This window comes from Anomaloglossus baeobatrachus, chromosome 7 (assembly GCF_048569485.1).
Source record: "Anomaloglossus baeobatrachus isolate aAnoBae1 chromosome 7, aAnoBae1.hap1, whole genome shotgun sequence".
In the NCBI taxonomy this organism is placed as follows: Eukaryota; Metazoa; Chordata; class Amphibia; order Anura; family Aromobatidae; genus Anomaloglossus; species Anomaloglossus baeobatrachus.
In genome coordinates, this window is record NC_134359.1 from 21,628,005 (window position 1) to 21,645,481 (window position 17,477).

Consider the following 17,477-nt stretch of genomic DNA (forward strand, 5'->3'; position numbering starts at 1 on the left):
CACACACACATACACACACACACACACACACACACACACACACACACACACACACACACCCCTCTTTATATATTAGATGTATGTGGATATCTGTTTAGTTATATTTTTCTTTTAGGCTCCTGTACAAAGGGCACTAATAGGTCGTAGGATTCCCTTCAGACGCTTGTGTACTACTTATACATACTTTTGTGTTCCTTAGGTGTATGCTGCGAGTTCTGGACTCGTTTGGAACAGAACCAGAGTTTAATCACGCTCATTACGCTCAGTCCAAAGGGCACAAAACTCCGTGGGGAAAATGGAATCTGAACCCTCAACAGTTTTACACCATGTTCCGTAAGTTTCCTTGTTTGGGTCCATAGATGTAATTGTATAGATGTAGCTGATCTAATACCATGAACTGAAAAATCTGATTAATAAAGCGTTCTGAAAGATGGTGTCTCTGTTGGGCCCCTTTTTGCATTGTGTACAGTGCCAGTCTGTCGGAGTTGTGCTTTGTAGTCCTTTAAAGGGGTAATTCCATTTCCATAATTGGGTACTGTTGAATAGTGTCTGTAAAAACAAGCATTTTTGCAATTTACTGCTTGTTAAAATTCTTAGCCGTTCTCGAGATATTCACACTTTTGTTTACAGCCCGTTGCCTTGGTGACCGACCTCCTGCTGCCAGACAATAGAACATGCATAGCGCTTACAAACTCTCTTCAATTGAGCTTGTAAGCACTTTTTTTTCTTTTGTAAGCTGGCAAGGATTGCTTGAACGCGCTATTACCTCCCGTCCAGCGTCTGTGCAGAGTTTATAAGCTAGACGCCAACGGAGCTCTGTTTCTTTGGCAACAAGCTTTCAAGAAGTGTTAATATCTCAAGAACGACTGCAAATTTTAATAAGCAGTAAATTGCAAAAGTGCTTGTGTTTACAAGCTCCATCTGACAATATCCATCTAGGAAGATGGCAAATAACCCTTTAAGTAACAGTGGAACACAGCTTAAAGGAAGATTGGTGATGTAGACATTGTAATAAACCCACCCGGTCCTTATATTTTCAGCTCAAAGTGATGTTATGTCTGAACTGGTAAAAGGAGACTTCAGTCTTGCTTTTTTTTTTTAATCTCACATTTTTATTAAAATTTAAATTTAGGAGCGCAGTCCCTTTAAGAGTTAAAGTCGTACACGCAATGACATTTTGAAGCAGGTAAAGGGCTCCTCTGGAGAACTCGCTTGTTGTTTGATAGAAAACCCTTCATCCTCAGGGAGCCGTCCTGATTCTTTTTCTGCCTTTGATACATTAATTTTAATGAAGTCCTGTAGATTTCAGTTGACAGTAAAAAACATCAGCTAAGTGAATACAAATTGCTTATTGATCCCCGCAGCTCATTTTTTTTTTGGTTTTATAGATTTGTTTTAAGTCTATCTAGACACAAAAGCCGGAGACGTCAGACGGTTTAGCAGCAGCGGGACGCTTCGTCTCGTCACGAAAATAATTAATAAGCTTCAGAATCCCGAATTTAAAATAATTTGGGTATAACGGCTTTTTATTTTAAGGGGCTTTTAAGAAAATATTAAGTATCAGATTGCAGGGGAGGGTCTACAACAGTGAGGAGCTGAAGCCCACCAATGTAGACTAAGTATTGTCAGATCGTGCTTCCACTTTCCCCTATTGCACCCCCCACCCTTCTCCAGCTGAAGACCTGAGCAGTCCATATAGACCGGTTCCTAGGGAGGGAATCGTGACTTTTCCAAAAATAAACTTCTAATGAAGAAATCTAATATTCCGTAGCAACCAGTCTGGAATCACTTGGGTCAAATAGATTGTCCCCGCGCTGTCGGCAAGGAAGGAGAAAACCCTTTCCTAGCAGTCGTATCGTGCCTTTAATCATTGCATTATTAATCAGATATTTCCAAAGATAAACTGAAGAAAGTGGGTTTTTTTTTCCTGATACATTGCAACAAGTCTGTCTGGATTGACTTAGAGTGAGTGCAGCCTCACGAGAAGACCGGACAACCCCTTTAAGTCAATCCAGGCAGACTTGTTGCTGTGTAGTAGGAAAAAACATTTCTTCAGTTTATCTTTAAAAAAATCTGATTAATAACGCAATGATAAACTTTGTGGCTGTGTATTCCTCGCTGTCATGATTCTCCGGTGTTACCAATGACAGCGGGCGGTTAGGTGACCGTAAGTATGCGACTTGCATATGTATGTCCTCGTCCAACTGGACTTGTATTGAGCACGACTAGTGGGCAGGTGACAGTGTGTATCCAAATCGCATACTTGCAGTCACCTGACCATCCTGATCGTGTGGTTCGTGTGAGCATTCAGAAGTCTGCCGTCTCATAAAGGGGCTGTCCGGTCTTCTGATTAGGCAGTCACTCTGTGACTGCAGACTTCTGAATGCTCACCACATACGCACCATGCGGTCAAGAGACTGCAGATATGTGATTTGCATACGTGCGGTCACATGCCGACTAGTCGTTATCAATGCAAGTGAACTGAGTGCGGCTGAGCACGTCCATACATACGGTCACGGAGCCGCCGGCTGTCATTGGTAAGTATGCGACTTGCATACGTCTGACAACAGTCCAACTGGACGTGCTCGGCCTCACTCAATTCACTTGTATTGAGCACAACTAGTTGGCAGGTGATCGCACGTATGCAAATAAGATATTTGCAGTCTCCTGACCGCATGGTGCGTACGCTGTGAGCATTCAGAAGTCTGCAGTCACAGAATGCCTCATCAGAAGACAACCTCTTTGTGACTGCAGACTTCTGAATGCTCAGTGTACGCACCACACGAACAGGACAGTTGGGTGACTGCAATTATGCGATTTTTATAAATGTGGTCACCTGCCCACTAGTCGTGCACAATACAAGTGAATTGAGTAAGACCGAACACGTCTAGTTGGAATGTGGTCAGACGTATGCAAATCGCATATTCGCCGCTGTCATTGATAACACTGGAGAATCATGACAGCGAGGAATATGCAGCCACATCATGTCTTTCTTCATTGTGTTATTAATTAGATTTTTCCAAAAATAAACTCCTGAGGCGTGTTTTTCCCTACTATATAGCAACATGTCTCTGGAGTGATGTAAAGGGGTTGTCCGGTCTGCTGACGAGGCAGTCACTCTGTGATTAGACTTCTGAATGCTCCATGTACGCACCATGCGGCCAGGATGGTCAGGTGACTGCAAACATGCGATTTGCATACGTGCAGTCACCTGCCGACTAGTCGCGCTCAATACAAGTGAATTGATTAAGGCTGAGCACCTTCAAATGTGGTCAGACGTGTGCAAGTCTCATATTTGCAGTAACGTGACCACTTGCTGTCATCAGTAACTCCTTAGAATATTGACCGCAAGGAATACGCAGCCACATCAAGTCATCCTCATTGCGTTACTAATCAGATTTTCACAAAAATAAACTGAAGTGTTTTTTCCTACTACATAGCAACCACTTGTCTGGAGTGATTTTAAAGGGATTGTTCACTCTGTGACTGCAAACTTCTGGATGCTCATGCCACACGGTCAGGATTCTCCACTGTTGCCAGTGAGAACAGGCAGTCGGGTGACCGCAAGCATGTGATTTGCATACATACGGTCACACGCAGACTAGTCGTGCTCAATACAAGTGAATTGAATGAGGTTGAGCATGTCTAGTTGGAATGTGGTCAGACATGTAAAAGTCGCATGTTTACAGTCACGTGACCGCCCCCTGTCATCGGCAACACTGGAGAATCATGACCGCGAAGAATTTGCAGCCACATCATGTCTTTCCTCATTGCATTATTAATCGGATTTTTCTAAAACCAAATTGAAGAAGAAAGCGCTCTTCTGTGGAGTGTCCCCCAGTTTCCATGACATGCAATTCCCAAATTCCTCATGAATGAGCGGAATCTGTTGCAGAATTAGGGAAAGCTACATGAAAATACCCCGCAGCCCCCTCAAGAGGCTACAAAGGTTTTAAAAACAAAAACCTCCAAAAAGCTTGCCAGCTTTTTATGGGACCCCCTCTTTTTATGTTGCCCCCTGATCTCATTTTTCTCATTGGTTCTTTTCATTACTTATTTATAAGTACAAACTTTTGTTTGTTTTTGTTTGTTTTTTTGGTCTTTGCAAATCTCGTTATTTGGTCTCCAGCCGACGGGAGATTTTTCATCTATATAACTAATCTGGACAGGTAGATGGCGGATCGTTATTAATATTCCGCGCGCTCCGGCCCGGACTCCCCGGCTTCTCTGTCCAGTAATTCATTTTTCTGAAAACTTGTTAAAGTGCAATTCACCCTTGAAATTTCTATTCTGCGTCCTCCTGAGGTCACCGGAATCCTGCCGGGAGCGCTGACAGCCGAAAATTAATACCAACTGACAATTGGAAGTTTTCTTTCATTTCATCGTAAAAGTGGAAATGGATTTTTATAGTTTTTCTTCATTTTGACCTTCCCAAACACAAACAAAGGCGGCTCCGAACCGCAGCCGAGCACTCGCCAGTTACACTCCTGTTGTTTTACACAATGGGTGGATGTTGGGGAAGTTGTCCAAAGGTTAGGAGGAAACTTAGCTTTTTATTAGTTGTTAAACAGATGTATTTGAAGAGTCCTCTAAATATACAGCTGTGAGTAATAAGGGAAAGGGGTACGACTGCTGTAGTGGTCTCCTAGCGGGAGGGGGGGGCAATGCGGTGACTCCTAGGGAGGAGGAGTGGGGGGCAATGTGGTGACTGCCTAACACCGCATTGCCCCCCCCCCAACTCCTCCTCCCTAGGAGTCAGCGCATTGGAGGAGTGGGGATCAATGTGATGTCTCCTAGGGAGGAGGAGTGGGGGGCACTGCGGTGACTCCTAGGGAGGAGGAGTGGGGGGGCACTGCGGTGACTCCTAGGGAGGAGGAGTGGGGGGCAATGCGGTGATTCCTAGGGAGGAGGAGTGGGGGGCAATGCGGTGACTCCTAGGGAGGAGGAGTGGGGGGCAATGCGGTGACTCCTAGGGAGGAGGAGTGGGGGGCAATGCGGTGATTCCTAGGGAGGAGGAGTGGGGGGCAATGCGGTGACTCCTAGGGAGGAGGAGTGGGGGGCACTGCGGTGACTCCTAGGGAGGAGGAGTGGGGGGCAATGCGGTGACTCCCTAACACCGCATTGCCCCCCCCCCCCCTAACTCCTCCTCCCTAGGAGTCAGCGCATTGGAGGAGTGGGGATCAATGTGATGTCTCCTAGGGAGGAGTGGGGGGCAATGCGGTGATTCCTAGGGAGGAGGAGTGGGGGGCAATGCGGTGATTCCTAGGGAGGAGGAGTGGGGGGCAATGCGGTGATTCCTAGGGAGGAGGAGTGGGGGGCAATGCGGTGACTCCTAGGGAGGAGGAGTGGGGGGCAATGCGGTGATTCCTAGGGAGGAGTGGGGGGGGCAATGCGGTGACTCCTAGGGAGGAGGAGTGGGGGGCAATGCGGTGACTCCTAGGGAGGAGGAGTGGGGGGCAATGCGGTGACTCCTAGGGAGGAGGAGTGGGGGGCAATGCGATGACTCCTAGGGAGGAGGAGTGGGGGGCAATGCGATGACTCCTAGGGAGGAGGAGTGGGGGGCAATGCGATGACTCCTAGGGAGGAGGAGTGGGGGGCAATGCGGTGATTCCTAGGGAGGAGTTAGGGGGCGCAATGCGGTGATTCCTAGGGAGGAGGAGTGGGGGGCAATGCGGTGATTCCTAGGGAGGAGTTAGGGGGCGCAATGCGGTGATTCCTAGGGAGGAGGAGTGGGGGGCAATGCGGTGACTCCTAGGGAGGAGGAGTGGGGGGGGCAATGCGGTGACTCCTAGGGAGGAGGAGTGGGGGGGGCAATGCGGTGACTCCTAGGGAGGAGTGGGGGGCGCAATGCGGTGATTCCTGGGGAGGAGTGGGGGGCAATGCGGTGATTCCTGGGGAGGAGTGGGGGGGGCGCAATGCGGTGATTCCTGGGGAGGAGTGGGGGGGGGCAATGCGGTGATTCCTGGGGAGGAGTGGGGGGGCGCAATGCGGTGATTCCTGGGGAGGAGTGGGGGGGGGCAATGCGGTGATTCCTGGGGAGGAGTGGGGGGGCCCAATGCAGTGATTCCTGGGGAGGAGTGGGGGGGCTAATGCGGTGACTCCTGTTTATTTAAAGCACAGGTGCATGCACCACATCATCTCTTGCTCCTACGTGCCGCCCCCTGCTGGAGGCCTGTTGTTCTGCAGGAGTAGCTGGCAGTTACATCTCCTGTAGATCACATGGAGATTTCTTCTACTACATAACTGAATGTTCGCAGTATCACAGTGAGCACATTAGGAATGACAGCTGTCTTCTGCGGCAGACTCCTCGGCTTCTATAGTCCGTGCTGCGTTCTGGGTAGCGTTCAAAGACAAATGAAATGCTAAACCGTTTTGCTGCGAGATTCCCCACGGAGCAGAATGAAACGTCCTTGGAGCGAGTGATATTCACTGCGCCGTCTCTTCTTTTTCCCCGGGGTACAGCGCACACACCGGATAACAGCTTCCTGGGGTTTGTGGTTGAGCAGCATCTGAACGCCAGCGACATCAGACACATGAATGACATCAAGCGCCAGAACCAGTCGCTCGTCTACGGGAAAGTCGACAACTTCTGGAAGGTACGGGGATCTTCTTTATAATTAAATTTCATTGTGTTGTTATTGGGCTTATCACAGCTGCAAAATTGATTGTCACGTGCCGCCATGATGTGGGGTTTTTACTTTGGGTGTAGTGGTAGACAAGGATGTGACTACTGGGGAAAGTGGGGGAAAGATCTGGTGACTACTGGGGGGGGAGAGCTGCAACTCATGGTTGCGGAGTAGAGAAACCATGCTGTGACTGCTGGGGATTAGTGGTGGTGACTGTTGTGACTGCCGAAGGTGGGTGGTGGTTTCTGCTTGCGGGTGGGGGGGTGGTTTCTGCTTGCGGGTGGGGGGGTGGTTTCTGCTTGCGGGTGGGGGGGTGGTTTCTGCTTGCGGGTAGGGGGGGTGGTTTCTGCTTGCGGGTAGGGGGGGGTGGTTTCTGCTTGCGGGTGGGGGGGGTGGTTTCTGCTTGCGGGTGGGGGGGGTGGTTTCTGCTTGCGGGTAGGGGGGATGGTTTCGGGTAGGGGGGATGGTTTCGGGTGGGGGGGTGGTTTCGGGTGGGGGGGGGTGGTTTCTGCTTGCGGGTAGGGGGGGGGTGGTTTCTGCTTGCGGGTAGGGGGGGGGGTGGTTTCTGCTTGCGGGTAGGGGGGGGGGTGGTTTCTGCTTGCGGGTAGGGGGGGGTGGTTTCTGCTTGCGGGTAGGGGGGGTGGTTTCTGCTTGCGGGTAGGGGGGGGTGGTTTCTGCTTGCGGGTAGGGGGGGGTGGTTTCTGCTTGCGGGTAGGGGGGGGTGGTTTCTGCTTGCGGGTAGGGGGGGGTGGTTTCTGCTTGCGGGTAGGGGGGGTGGTTTCTGCTTGCGGGTAGGGGGGGGTGGTTTCGGGTAGGGGGGTGGTTTCGGGTAGGGGGGGTGGTTTCTGCTTGCGGGTGGGGGGGGTGGTTTCTGCTTGCGGGTAGGGGGGGTTGTTTCTGCTTGCGGGTAGGGGGGGTTGTTTCTGCTTGCGGGTAGGGGGGGTGGTTTCTGCTTGCGGGTAGGGGGGGTGGTTTCTGCTTGCGGGTAGGGGGGGTGGTTTCTGCTTGCGGGTAGGGGGGGTGGTTTCGGGTAGGGGGGTGGTTTCTGCTTGCGGGTGGGGGGGTGGTTTCGGGTAGGGGGGGTGGTTGCGGGTAGGGGGGGTGGTTGCGGGTAGGGGGGGTGGTTTCTGCTTGCGGGTGGGGGGGTGGTTTCTGCTTGCGGGTGGGGGGGTGGTTTCTGCTTGCGGGTGGGGGGGTGGTTTCTGCTTGCGGGTGGGGGGGTGGTTTCTGCTTGCGGGTGGGGGGGTGTGGTTTCTGCTTGCGGGTGGGGGGTTGGTTTCTGCTTGCGGGTGGGGGGTTGGTTTCTGCTTGCGGGTGGGGGGTTGGTTTCTGCTTGCGGGTAGGGGGGGGTGGTTTCTGCTTGCGGGTAGGGGGGGTGGTTTCTGCTTGCGGGTAGGGAGGGTGGTTTCTGCTTGCGGGTGGGGGGGTGGTTTCTGCTTGCGGGTGGGGGGGGTGGTTTCTGCTTGCGGGTAGGGGGGGGTGGTTTCTGCTTGCGGGTAGGGGGGGGTGGTTTCTGCTTGCGGGTAGGGGGGGTGGTTTCTGCTTGCGGGTAGGGGGGGTGGTTTCTGCTTGCGGGTGGGGGGGGGTGGTTTCTGCTTGCGGGTGGGGGGGGGTGGTTTCTGCTTGCGGGTAGGGGGGATGGTTTCGGGTAGGGGGGATGGTTTCGGGTAGGGGGGGTGGTTTCGGGTAGGGGGGGGTGGTTTCGGGTGGGGGGGGTGGTTTCTGCTTGCGGGTAGGGGGGGTGGTTTCGTAGGGGGGGGGGTGGTTTCTGCTTGCGGGTAGGGGGGGGGGTGGTTTCTGCTTGCGGGTAGGGGGGGGGGTGGTTTCTGCTTGCGGGTGGGGGGGGTGGTTTCTGCTTGCGGGTGGGGGGGGTGGTTTCTGCTTGCGGGTAGGGGGGGGGTGGTTTCTGCTTGCGGGTAGGGGGGGTGGTTTCTGCTTGCGGGTAGGGGGGGGGTGGTTTCTGCTTGCGGGTAGGGGGGGGTGGTTTCTGCTTGCGGGTGGGGGGGTGGTTTCGGGTAGGGGGGTGGTTTCGGGTGGGGGGGGGTGGTTTCTGCTTGCGGGTAGGGGGGGGTGGTTTCTGCTTGCGGGTAGGGGGGGTGGTTTCTGCTTGCGGGTAGGGGGGGGTGGTTTCTGCTTGCGGGTAGGGGGGGTGGTTTCGGGTAGGGGGGTGGTTTCGGGTAGGGGGGTGGTTTCTGCTTGCGGGTGGGGGGGTGGTTTCTGCTTGCGGGTGGGGGGGTGGTTTCTGCTTGCGGGTGGGGGGGTGTGGTTTCTGCTTGCGGGTGGGGGGTTGGTTTCTGCTTGCGGGTAGGGGGGGGTGGTTTCTGCTTGCGGGTAGGGGGGGTGGTTTCTGCTTGCGGGTAGGGGGGGTGGTTTCTGCTTGCGGGTAGGGAGGGTGGTTTCTGCTTGCGGGTAGGGAGGGTGGTTTCTGCTTGCGGGTAGGGGGGGTGGTTTCTGCTTGCGGGTAGGGGGGGTGGTTTCTGCTTGCGGGTAGGGGGGGTGGTTTCTGCTTGCGGGTAGGGGGGGGTGGTTTCTGCTTGCGGGTAGGGGGGGTGGTTTCTGCTTGCGGGTAGGGGGGGTGGTTTCGGGTAGGGGGGTGGTTTCTGCTTGCGGGTGGGGGGTTGGTTTCTGCTTGCGGGTAGGGGGGGGTGGTTTCTGCTTGCGGGTAGGGGGGGTGGTTTCTGCTTGCGGGTAGGGAGGGTGGTTTCTGCTTGCGGGTAGGGGGGGGTGGTTTCTGCTTGCGCGTAGGGGGGGTGGTTTCTGCTTGCGGGTAGGGGGGGTGGTTTCTGCTTGCGGGTAGGGGGGGGTGGTTTCTGCTTGCGGGTAGGGGGGGTGGTTTCTGCTTGCGGGTAGGGGGGGGTGGTTTCGGGTAGGGGGGTGGTTTCTGCTTGCGGGTGGGGGGGTGGTTTCGGGTAGGGGGGGTGGTTGCGGGTAGGGGGGGTGGTTGCGGGTAGGGGGGGGTGGTTTCTGCTTGCGGGTGGGGGGGTGGTTTCTGCTTGCGGGTGGGGGGGTGGTTTCTGCTTGCGGGTGGGGGGGTGGTTTCTGCTTGCGGGTAGGGGGGGTGGTTTCTGCTTGCGGGTGGGGGGGTGGTTTCGGGTAGGGGGGGTGGTTTCTGCTTGCGGGTAGGGAGGTGGTTTCTGCTTGCGGGTAGGGGGGGTGGTTTCGGGTAGGGGGGGTGGTTTCTGCTTGAGGGTAGGGGGTGATATTTGGTATCACTTTATAAAATTCAATCCTACTCGTCCATACTGGTGTGGTTTTTTTTTTTTTTTTTGTTTTTGTCCCCCCCCCCCACTTGCCCGCCACCCTTTTGCTCGCTATGTATTGATAGTCCCAACTCCCCTTCCTGTTAACCTTGTGACTTTGGAAGCTCAGATCTGCCTCGGAGCTGTGTACTTGAAATGGTAGCATGAATATTAACAAAGTTGCTGAATGTGCACAAATCGTTCTCAAATCCAGTAGACAAAGCCCTATTTTTGGATAATTTTTAGGCCGTGCAGCCGATGTGCATTATTTTTGCAGCTGGTTTCTTCCTTTTTATTGGCCGTGGACCTTTTAATGTAATAGCAGGTTAGTGATATTGTTTCCGCCGCGTTCCCTCCTGGCGAGATGAGCAGTAAACGCTATATTCAGAGGGGTTAATCTATTCTAAATGCAGTCGCCATCTGGACCCACCGCACAAGATTGTTTTTGGGAAATGGCAAGAAATTCGCCTCTTGGCAGAGAGAATTGGGATTTCACGGATTTCCTGGTTGAGCGGCGTGCACACTGCCGCATTGTTAAACAGTTGAAATTCGCTCTTGTGGGAGAGGAGGATAACGGCGGAGCCCTGAGCTGTTCTCCATATGGCGCGGGCACCAGCTTGATCGCGTCTGTGCGTATTAATGTCTTTCCTTCGCTGTGGCCCGAAGCCTCGAGCATATGGTCTTGATTATATTGTAGAGGCGTGCATCGTGTGAAGGTGACCTACAAGTCTGGGCTGGTGGAGGGTGTCCTATCGGACCATCGTGCACTGATAGACCCCCATATATTGCAGGAGCGTCATCGTCGTATTTCCAATGTCTTCACCTTTTAAAGGTTTGTAACTAATTGCTCCAGTGCATCTAAAATAGTCATTTTGAATATAGTCCTTTAAAAAAGAAAAGAAAATCTCTAACGTTTTGTGTATGCAGCTCATATACAGATCTATGGGTCTCCATGGTTACAGACTACAAACAAGCCCTGTGTAGTCAGATCCTGCAGTCATGTTACATTTTTTTTTTTTTTCCAATCGTATCCCTGCTAGCCTACACACAGGTTTTTCCCATCTTAGCTTTCCCTGTTCCTACCAAGAAACTTCCCGTTCAGGGTCTGCAGAAAGTTGGGTATCAAACGCCCCCCCCTACCCCCTTTTCATGGATGCTTGCTAACCTATTGAAGGAGGGTTACCCCAAAAAAGCTGACATGGCACCAGATCTTCCCCCCACTATTGTGACTCCCTTGCCTTTTCCCCTGACTGTCTCTACACAACACCGCCTCCAGCAATCGTGTCTCCTGATTGGCTACAGTGGTCACATGGCATGGCGGGGTGGCATAAAGACCAAAAGGAGGAAAATCCTCAGCATTTCTGTCCTGTGTGGACTTACCCATAGAACAAAAACACTAGTATCTTCTACGGACACATTGTAGCAAAACCTCACCTGTGATCAGTATTCTATACAGGAGGTCAACAAGAATGTTCCCATTCACTGACAGCAAGCAGAAATATTGCAAAGTACACAAATACACTATAGTAAGTTATAAAGACCGGAGACAATTGCACTGTTGATGTATTTAGCTCACAGAGGATTTTCTAGCCTGGGGCATGCTGGGAGTTGTAGTGTGCAGCAGCTGCAGAGGTTCGGGTTGGATAATGCTGGCCTGGATTTATACATGGGAGGGGGGAGGATTGTATGTACCGCACTATAGTGCCATAATCCTGTATTCTGCACACGGCCGCTGTTCGCAGTAATGGTCCGGATTGATGACATCTGCGAGGATTTGGAGCAATCGGCCGAAGCCTCCGCCGCCCCCTAGTGGGGTTTATGATGCGTCTCGTCCCAGTGCACACAGGCTGGAACCGTCCCGATGCTGGTGGCGCTGTGGCTGGCGCTCAACTAATTTTTCCTTTTTCTGATTTTTTTTTTTAATCCTTTTTATAGAACATGATATTTACAGGAACGGCGGATCCCATCATTTGCATCCTCTGATTAGCACAGCCGCGTGGGAAGACTCCGCAAGATTCCTTAAAGGGGTTGTACAGAATACGAAAATGTGGCTGCTTTCCTCCATACACTGCCTCACTCCTGTCCTCGAGTTATGTGGCCCCGCCGCTCAGACACTCGCCTCAATGGAGCTGAGCTGCATTACCAGACACAACCTGAGGAAAGAGGTGGCGCTGTCTTGGGGGGAAAATGTCAGGTTTTTCTAATCCTGGTCAAAAACGTTTATATAAAACATAAGTTTATGTTGCACTTTATTTCAATTTGTTAACGTCTTCAAGATCTCCGCTTGCTTCCAGTGAATAGGAACGTCCAGTGTTATCCCCTAGAGGTAACAAACGTGTACGATATTTTTCACAGCTGAGGATTTGCTACAGTTGAACGCTCCAGGCTGATACATTTTTTTTTTCCGTGAATACATTGTACTTTGTGTCGATGATGGTCTCAAAATCCGAAAGAATTTGCAGAGCGCACGGATCAAAATCCGTCACTCCAGCTCTATTGGAACTACAACTGTCAGCATTGCTTGCCATTGGTGCATGTTGGCAGTTGTAGTTCTCAGCAGTTGGATAGGTCACATCCTCTGCAATCATTGAGAGCAATCAAAGACCTTCTACACTACATCATTGATAAACAAAGAACATTACAATGTTGCAAAACTCTATCTAAACTGATGCGATTGTTTCTGATTGCTTCATTTTTCTTAAATACAATTGCTTGACTGGGGTTGCAGTACCGGTTACTGCCTATGGACCGGGGTGGCGCTGTTTCAGAGTGTCCAATTCTTGGAACATGTACTGCCTGATGCACCTGACATAATGCTGTGTCTTCTGCTTCCCCAGGACAAGAATACATATCTGGATATTATCCACACCTACATGGAAGTGCACGGCACGGTGCATGAGAAGGGCACGGTCCACATGCCCAACTATGTGAAGAATCACGGGATTCTCAGCGGCCGGGACCTGCAATTCCTGCTGAGAGAGACTAAAGTGAGTCTGCTGCTACTGATTGGCTCCTACATAAAAGCGCATTTACCGTTAGTTTTTGTTTTGTGTTTTTTTGTTTTTTTTTCCTCCATATTCCAAAATTTTTTCAAAAATGATGCAACCTAGTGGTAATTTTTGGATTACTCTAGCAGAAAAAAAAATACCTGGGAGTGGAAAATGCGAACCTGTGCAAATTTGTGTATCAAATTTTAAAGGGGTATTCTCATTTTTAAGGGAATCTGTCACCAGGTTTTTGCTCTCTCGTCTGAGAGCAGCATAATGTATCACACAGGTAGAAGAAAAGACCGGGTTTATGCCGCGCTGAAAACCACTGATGCGTGTAAATTAAAAGATTTCCTTTTTATTGGATAGTTCCTACGCGTTTCAGAGACATCCGTCTCCTTCCTCAGGAAAAGAAATCATATTACAGCAAGGCCGCTTGGACCTATATATAAGGAGCAAACAGCCATGTATGCATTAAGGACTGCCTGTATGACTCAGAGCTGATGACTCAGAGCCACATGGTAAAAAAAAAAAAAAAAAAAAAAAAGGGGGAGATGGAACGATCGTGAATAACAGAAAAAAGTGTCTGATAGAGCATGATCCCAAGAAACATGGATAATTCCAACAAAGGGAGTACTGAAGAAATAAAAAATAAATAAATAAATAAATGAATGAATAAAGACATGAAAACACTTGTTCCTCGTGTTATTTAATAAAGTCAGGGGGGGAAGAAATGTGAGGGATGTGTTCAAGATGGTGTGCGAACCTATGAAGTATAGGTGAATTTATTAGTGTTTAGTCCTCTACTCTACATGGGGATACAGAGATTTAGAGTGAAAAATCAAAACAATGTGTAAAAAAGTATATATATATATATATTGAACTATATATGGGGATACAGCGATCGTGAGTGAATATCCAGAGGGACGTGAAAAAAATCTTTTTAAATTTATTTATTTATAAATAAAACTATATAGAATGAGGAACTGCAAGGGCACTGCGATTGAAAATTATTTTGATTAAAAATGTTTATAATGTCCGACAATGACAAAAAGAGCGGGCTCAGTGAGGAAACCACTAAAAAAGAGGGGGTTGGGGACATTTATATAAAAATGACGTCCAGGGATTTTTACTTTCTAATGCTTAGTATGCATTCTATTTTTGAAAAGGAGACATGCTCCGGTAATAAGTGAGTGAGTGGAAAAAAAAAAAAAACTAGGGCACTTGCACAATAGAGGTGATACAAGTTCAAGGAAACGAGGGGTGACACCAGAGTTCACTACAGTGCAAGCCAGATACAATGCGCTTGCGCTAGACAAGCAGACAGGGAGGTTTTGTCAATCTAGCGGCAATGAGTGCAAAGAGTGCAGAGAGACAGCAAAAAAAAAAAAAGTTTACCAAATGCATGTAGCAGTCATTTGCATGAAGAGTAAGAGTATTAACGAGAGATGGAGGAACATAGGGGACTAATACAGAAACGCAATAGAAATAAATAATAAATGGTAAAACAATAAGACTATACTTATTGTAGATATATATAGGACAGTGTCAATATAAAAGTACATACAATAAAACAGAATAAATGGGTAAAAAGTTTGTTAGCACTAGATATAAAAACAACGGCCAAGCCACTATATAAAACCAGATAAAAGGGTACTTCATAACTGATAGGGGATAAAAACGAATTAATAAAACAAGTCAGTGACCTCATTTAGACCAAAGGGTTTTAATGTATTTAGTTTGTTGATCCAAAAGGTCTCCTTTCTGCTCAGGGTTTCCATTCTATTGGGGGAATTTTGTCATTGTCGGACATTATAAACATTTTTAATCAAAATAATTTTCAATCGCAGTGCCCTTGCAGTTCCTCATTCTTTATAGTTTTATTTATAAATAAATAAATTTAAAAATTTTTTTCACGTCCCTCTGGATATTCACTCACGATCGCTGTATCCCCATATATAGTTCAATATATATATATATACTTTTTTACACATTGTTTTGATTTTTCACTCTAAATCTCTGTATCCCCATGTAGAGTAGAGGACTAAACACTAATAAATTCACCTATACTTCATAGGTTCGCACACCATCTTGAACACATCCCTCACATTTCTTCCCCCCCTGACTTTATTAAATAACACGAGGAACAAGTGTTTTCATGTCTTTATTCATTCATTTATTTATTTATTTATTTTTTATTTCTTCAGTACTCCCTTTGTTGGAATTATCCATGTTTCTTGGGATCATGCTCTATCAGACACTTTTTTCTGTTATTCACGATCGTTCCATCTCCCCCTTTTTTTTTTTCTTTTTTTTTTTTTTTTTACCATGTGGCTCTGAGTCATCAGCTCTGAGTCATACAGGCAGTCCTTAATGCATACATGGCTGTTTGCTCCTTATATATAGGTCCAAGCGGCCTTGCTGTAATATGATTTCTTTTCCTGAGGAAGGAGACGGATGTCTCTGAAACGCGTAGGAACTATCCAATAAAAAGGAAATCTTTTAATTTACACGCATCAGTGGTTTTCAGCGCGGCATAAACCCGGTCTTTTCTTCTACCTGTGTGATACAAAATTCCTCTCCCGGGGCTGCAGCTAAACCACCAGGCACTCACAGGCTATCATAAGGGGTTGTGACTGGCACAACCTCACCAGGTGAGTGCTTCTTTGTCTTGTTTGTCCACCCTCATACCGGGTAAGACCCTATTGCGCTTTTTTCCCCTTTACAGTTTTACAAAGCAGCATAATGTAGAGACAGAGACCCTGATTCCAGCGATGTGTCACTTACTGAGCTGTTTGCTGTCATTTTGATAAAATCACTGTTTTGTCTGCTGCAGATCTAGCAGTTACACAGAGCTCATGAATATGCTGGACTAGCTGGCAGCAGGACAAGTAGTCCTGTAATGATGATCTCCTGCTGATTAAACAAGGATTTTATCAAAACTACACTAAGCAGCTCAGCAAGTGACACTTCACTGGAATCAGGTTAGGTGGCAAAAACCTGGTGACAGATTCCTTTTAAGAAGCTCTGGTCCCCCACTAGAATAGCCCATCACAATATTTGAGATCAGTGGAGGCGGTGAGACCCAGATGTCACCCACTGATCCGGAGTATGAAGGCTGCGATAGTGCGGTGTACCCTTTTGGTTACCCCCCCCCCCCCTATACAGTGCTGTCTCCACCGCTCACTGTGCAGGGAAACTGCCACAGGCTCCATTAAGGTGAATGGGGCCGCCATCTGGAGGGAAATTTTTAAAGGGGGCACGGCGGCTTCTTTATTCAGAGGGTCTTATAAAGTGATACTATCTGGCAATGTGTTGTCACATAAGATGGGGGGGGACTTTTTTAAAGGGAAAACTCCCAGCTAAATTCCAAATCGAGTGTCAAGAAGCTTTACTTGTGATTTATGGGAACCCAAAGCTGGTGTTACAATTAGAAATCTGCCTTCAGCAACCTGCAGCTGTTGTGAAACTACAAGTCCCAGCATGCCTTACTCCCACAACCACTCAGGGCATGCTGGGAATTTTAGTTACACAACCGTAATCCGGAATAGGAAATAATCCAGCATCTGCCAGATTACTGTAGATTTTGTTGCCACTGATATGATGATTGCGGTGAGTTTCTGGCCTCTGTCCGCATGTGTACGGTATTATACCCGTCTTTATGCTGTGTCCTGTGGGCCACATTTGTGTTTTGATGTATTTTTCGTTGCTTGTTGATTCATCTTTGTGTCGCTCGGAGAAGAGCAGCTGGAATAAAACCAATATTAGTGCGTCCCCATCCCGCACATAATGCAGCGCTAATCCCCGGTATTTACTCCACTAATGCCCTATAGTGCTAAGCAAGCAGATCCGATGTCCGCCGTCACCTGTACACGAAATATCACCCACCCCGCAGCATGGGAGGTGGAAACACAACCGGTATTGTCAGCAGTAATCCCTCTAAGAGGCAGGATTTCTACATAAAAGGCCCAGATATACCCAAAATATAAACCCCTACTGATGTGATAAATCCTGCCATGATGGAATTTACTAAACGACACCAGATGCATCCTCTATATACTATATACAGCGTGTCCACCCATATCCTGTATACACCGCACCTATATACAGTGTGTCCACCCATATCCTGTATACACCGCACCTATATACAGTGTGTCCACCCATATCCTGTATACACCGCCCCTATATACAGTGTGTCCACCCATATCCTGTATACACCGCACCTATATACAGTGTGTACACCCATATCCTGTATACACCGCACCTATATACAGTGTGTCCACGCATATCCTACTGTATACACCGCACCTATATACAGTGTGTCCACCCATATCCTGTATACACCGCACCTATATACAGTGTGTCCACCCATATCCTGTATACACCGCCCCTATATACAGTGTGTCCACCCATATCCTGTATACACCGCCCCTATATACAGTGTGTCCACCCATATCCTGTATACACCGCACCTATATACAGTGTGTACACCCATATCCTGTATACACCGCACCTATATACAGTGTGTATACCCATATCCTGTATACACCGCACCTATATACAGTGTGTATACCCATATCCTGTATACACCGCACCTATATACAGTGTGTCCACCCATATCCTGT

At 48.8% G+C, this 17,477-nt stretch overlaps 1 protein-coding gene across 1 annotated transcript in view; it reads left to right on the top strand.

Annotated features, from left to right (window-relative positions):
• The window catches only part of MGAT5 (alpha-1,6-mannosylglycoprotein 6-beta-N-acetylglucosaminyltransferase), a 60,756-nt gene that overhangs the window by 28,572 nt on the left and 14,707 nt on the right, over window positions 1–17,477 (top strand). Inside the window, exons 8-10 of the mRNA XM_075319677.1 lie at window positions 200–333; window positions 6,463–6,596; window positions 12,703–12,852. Coding sequence (XP_075175792.1) covers window positions 200–333; window positions 6,463–6,596; window positions 12,703–12,852 — 418 coding nt within the window. The remainder of the gene's footprint in view (window positions 1–199; window positions 334–6,462; window positions 6,597–12,702; window positions 12,853–17,477) is intronic.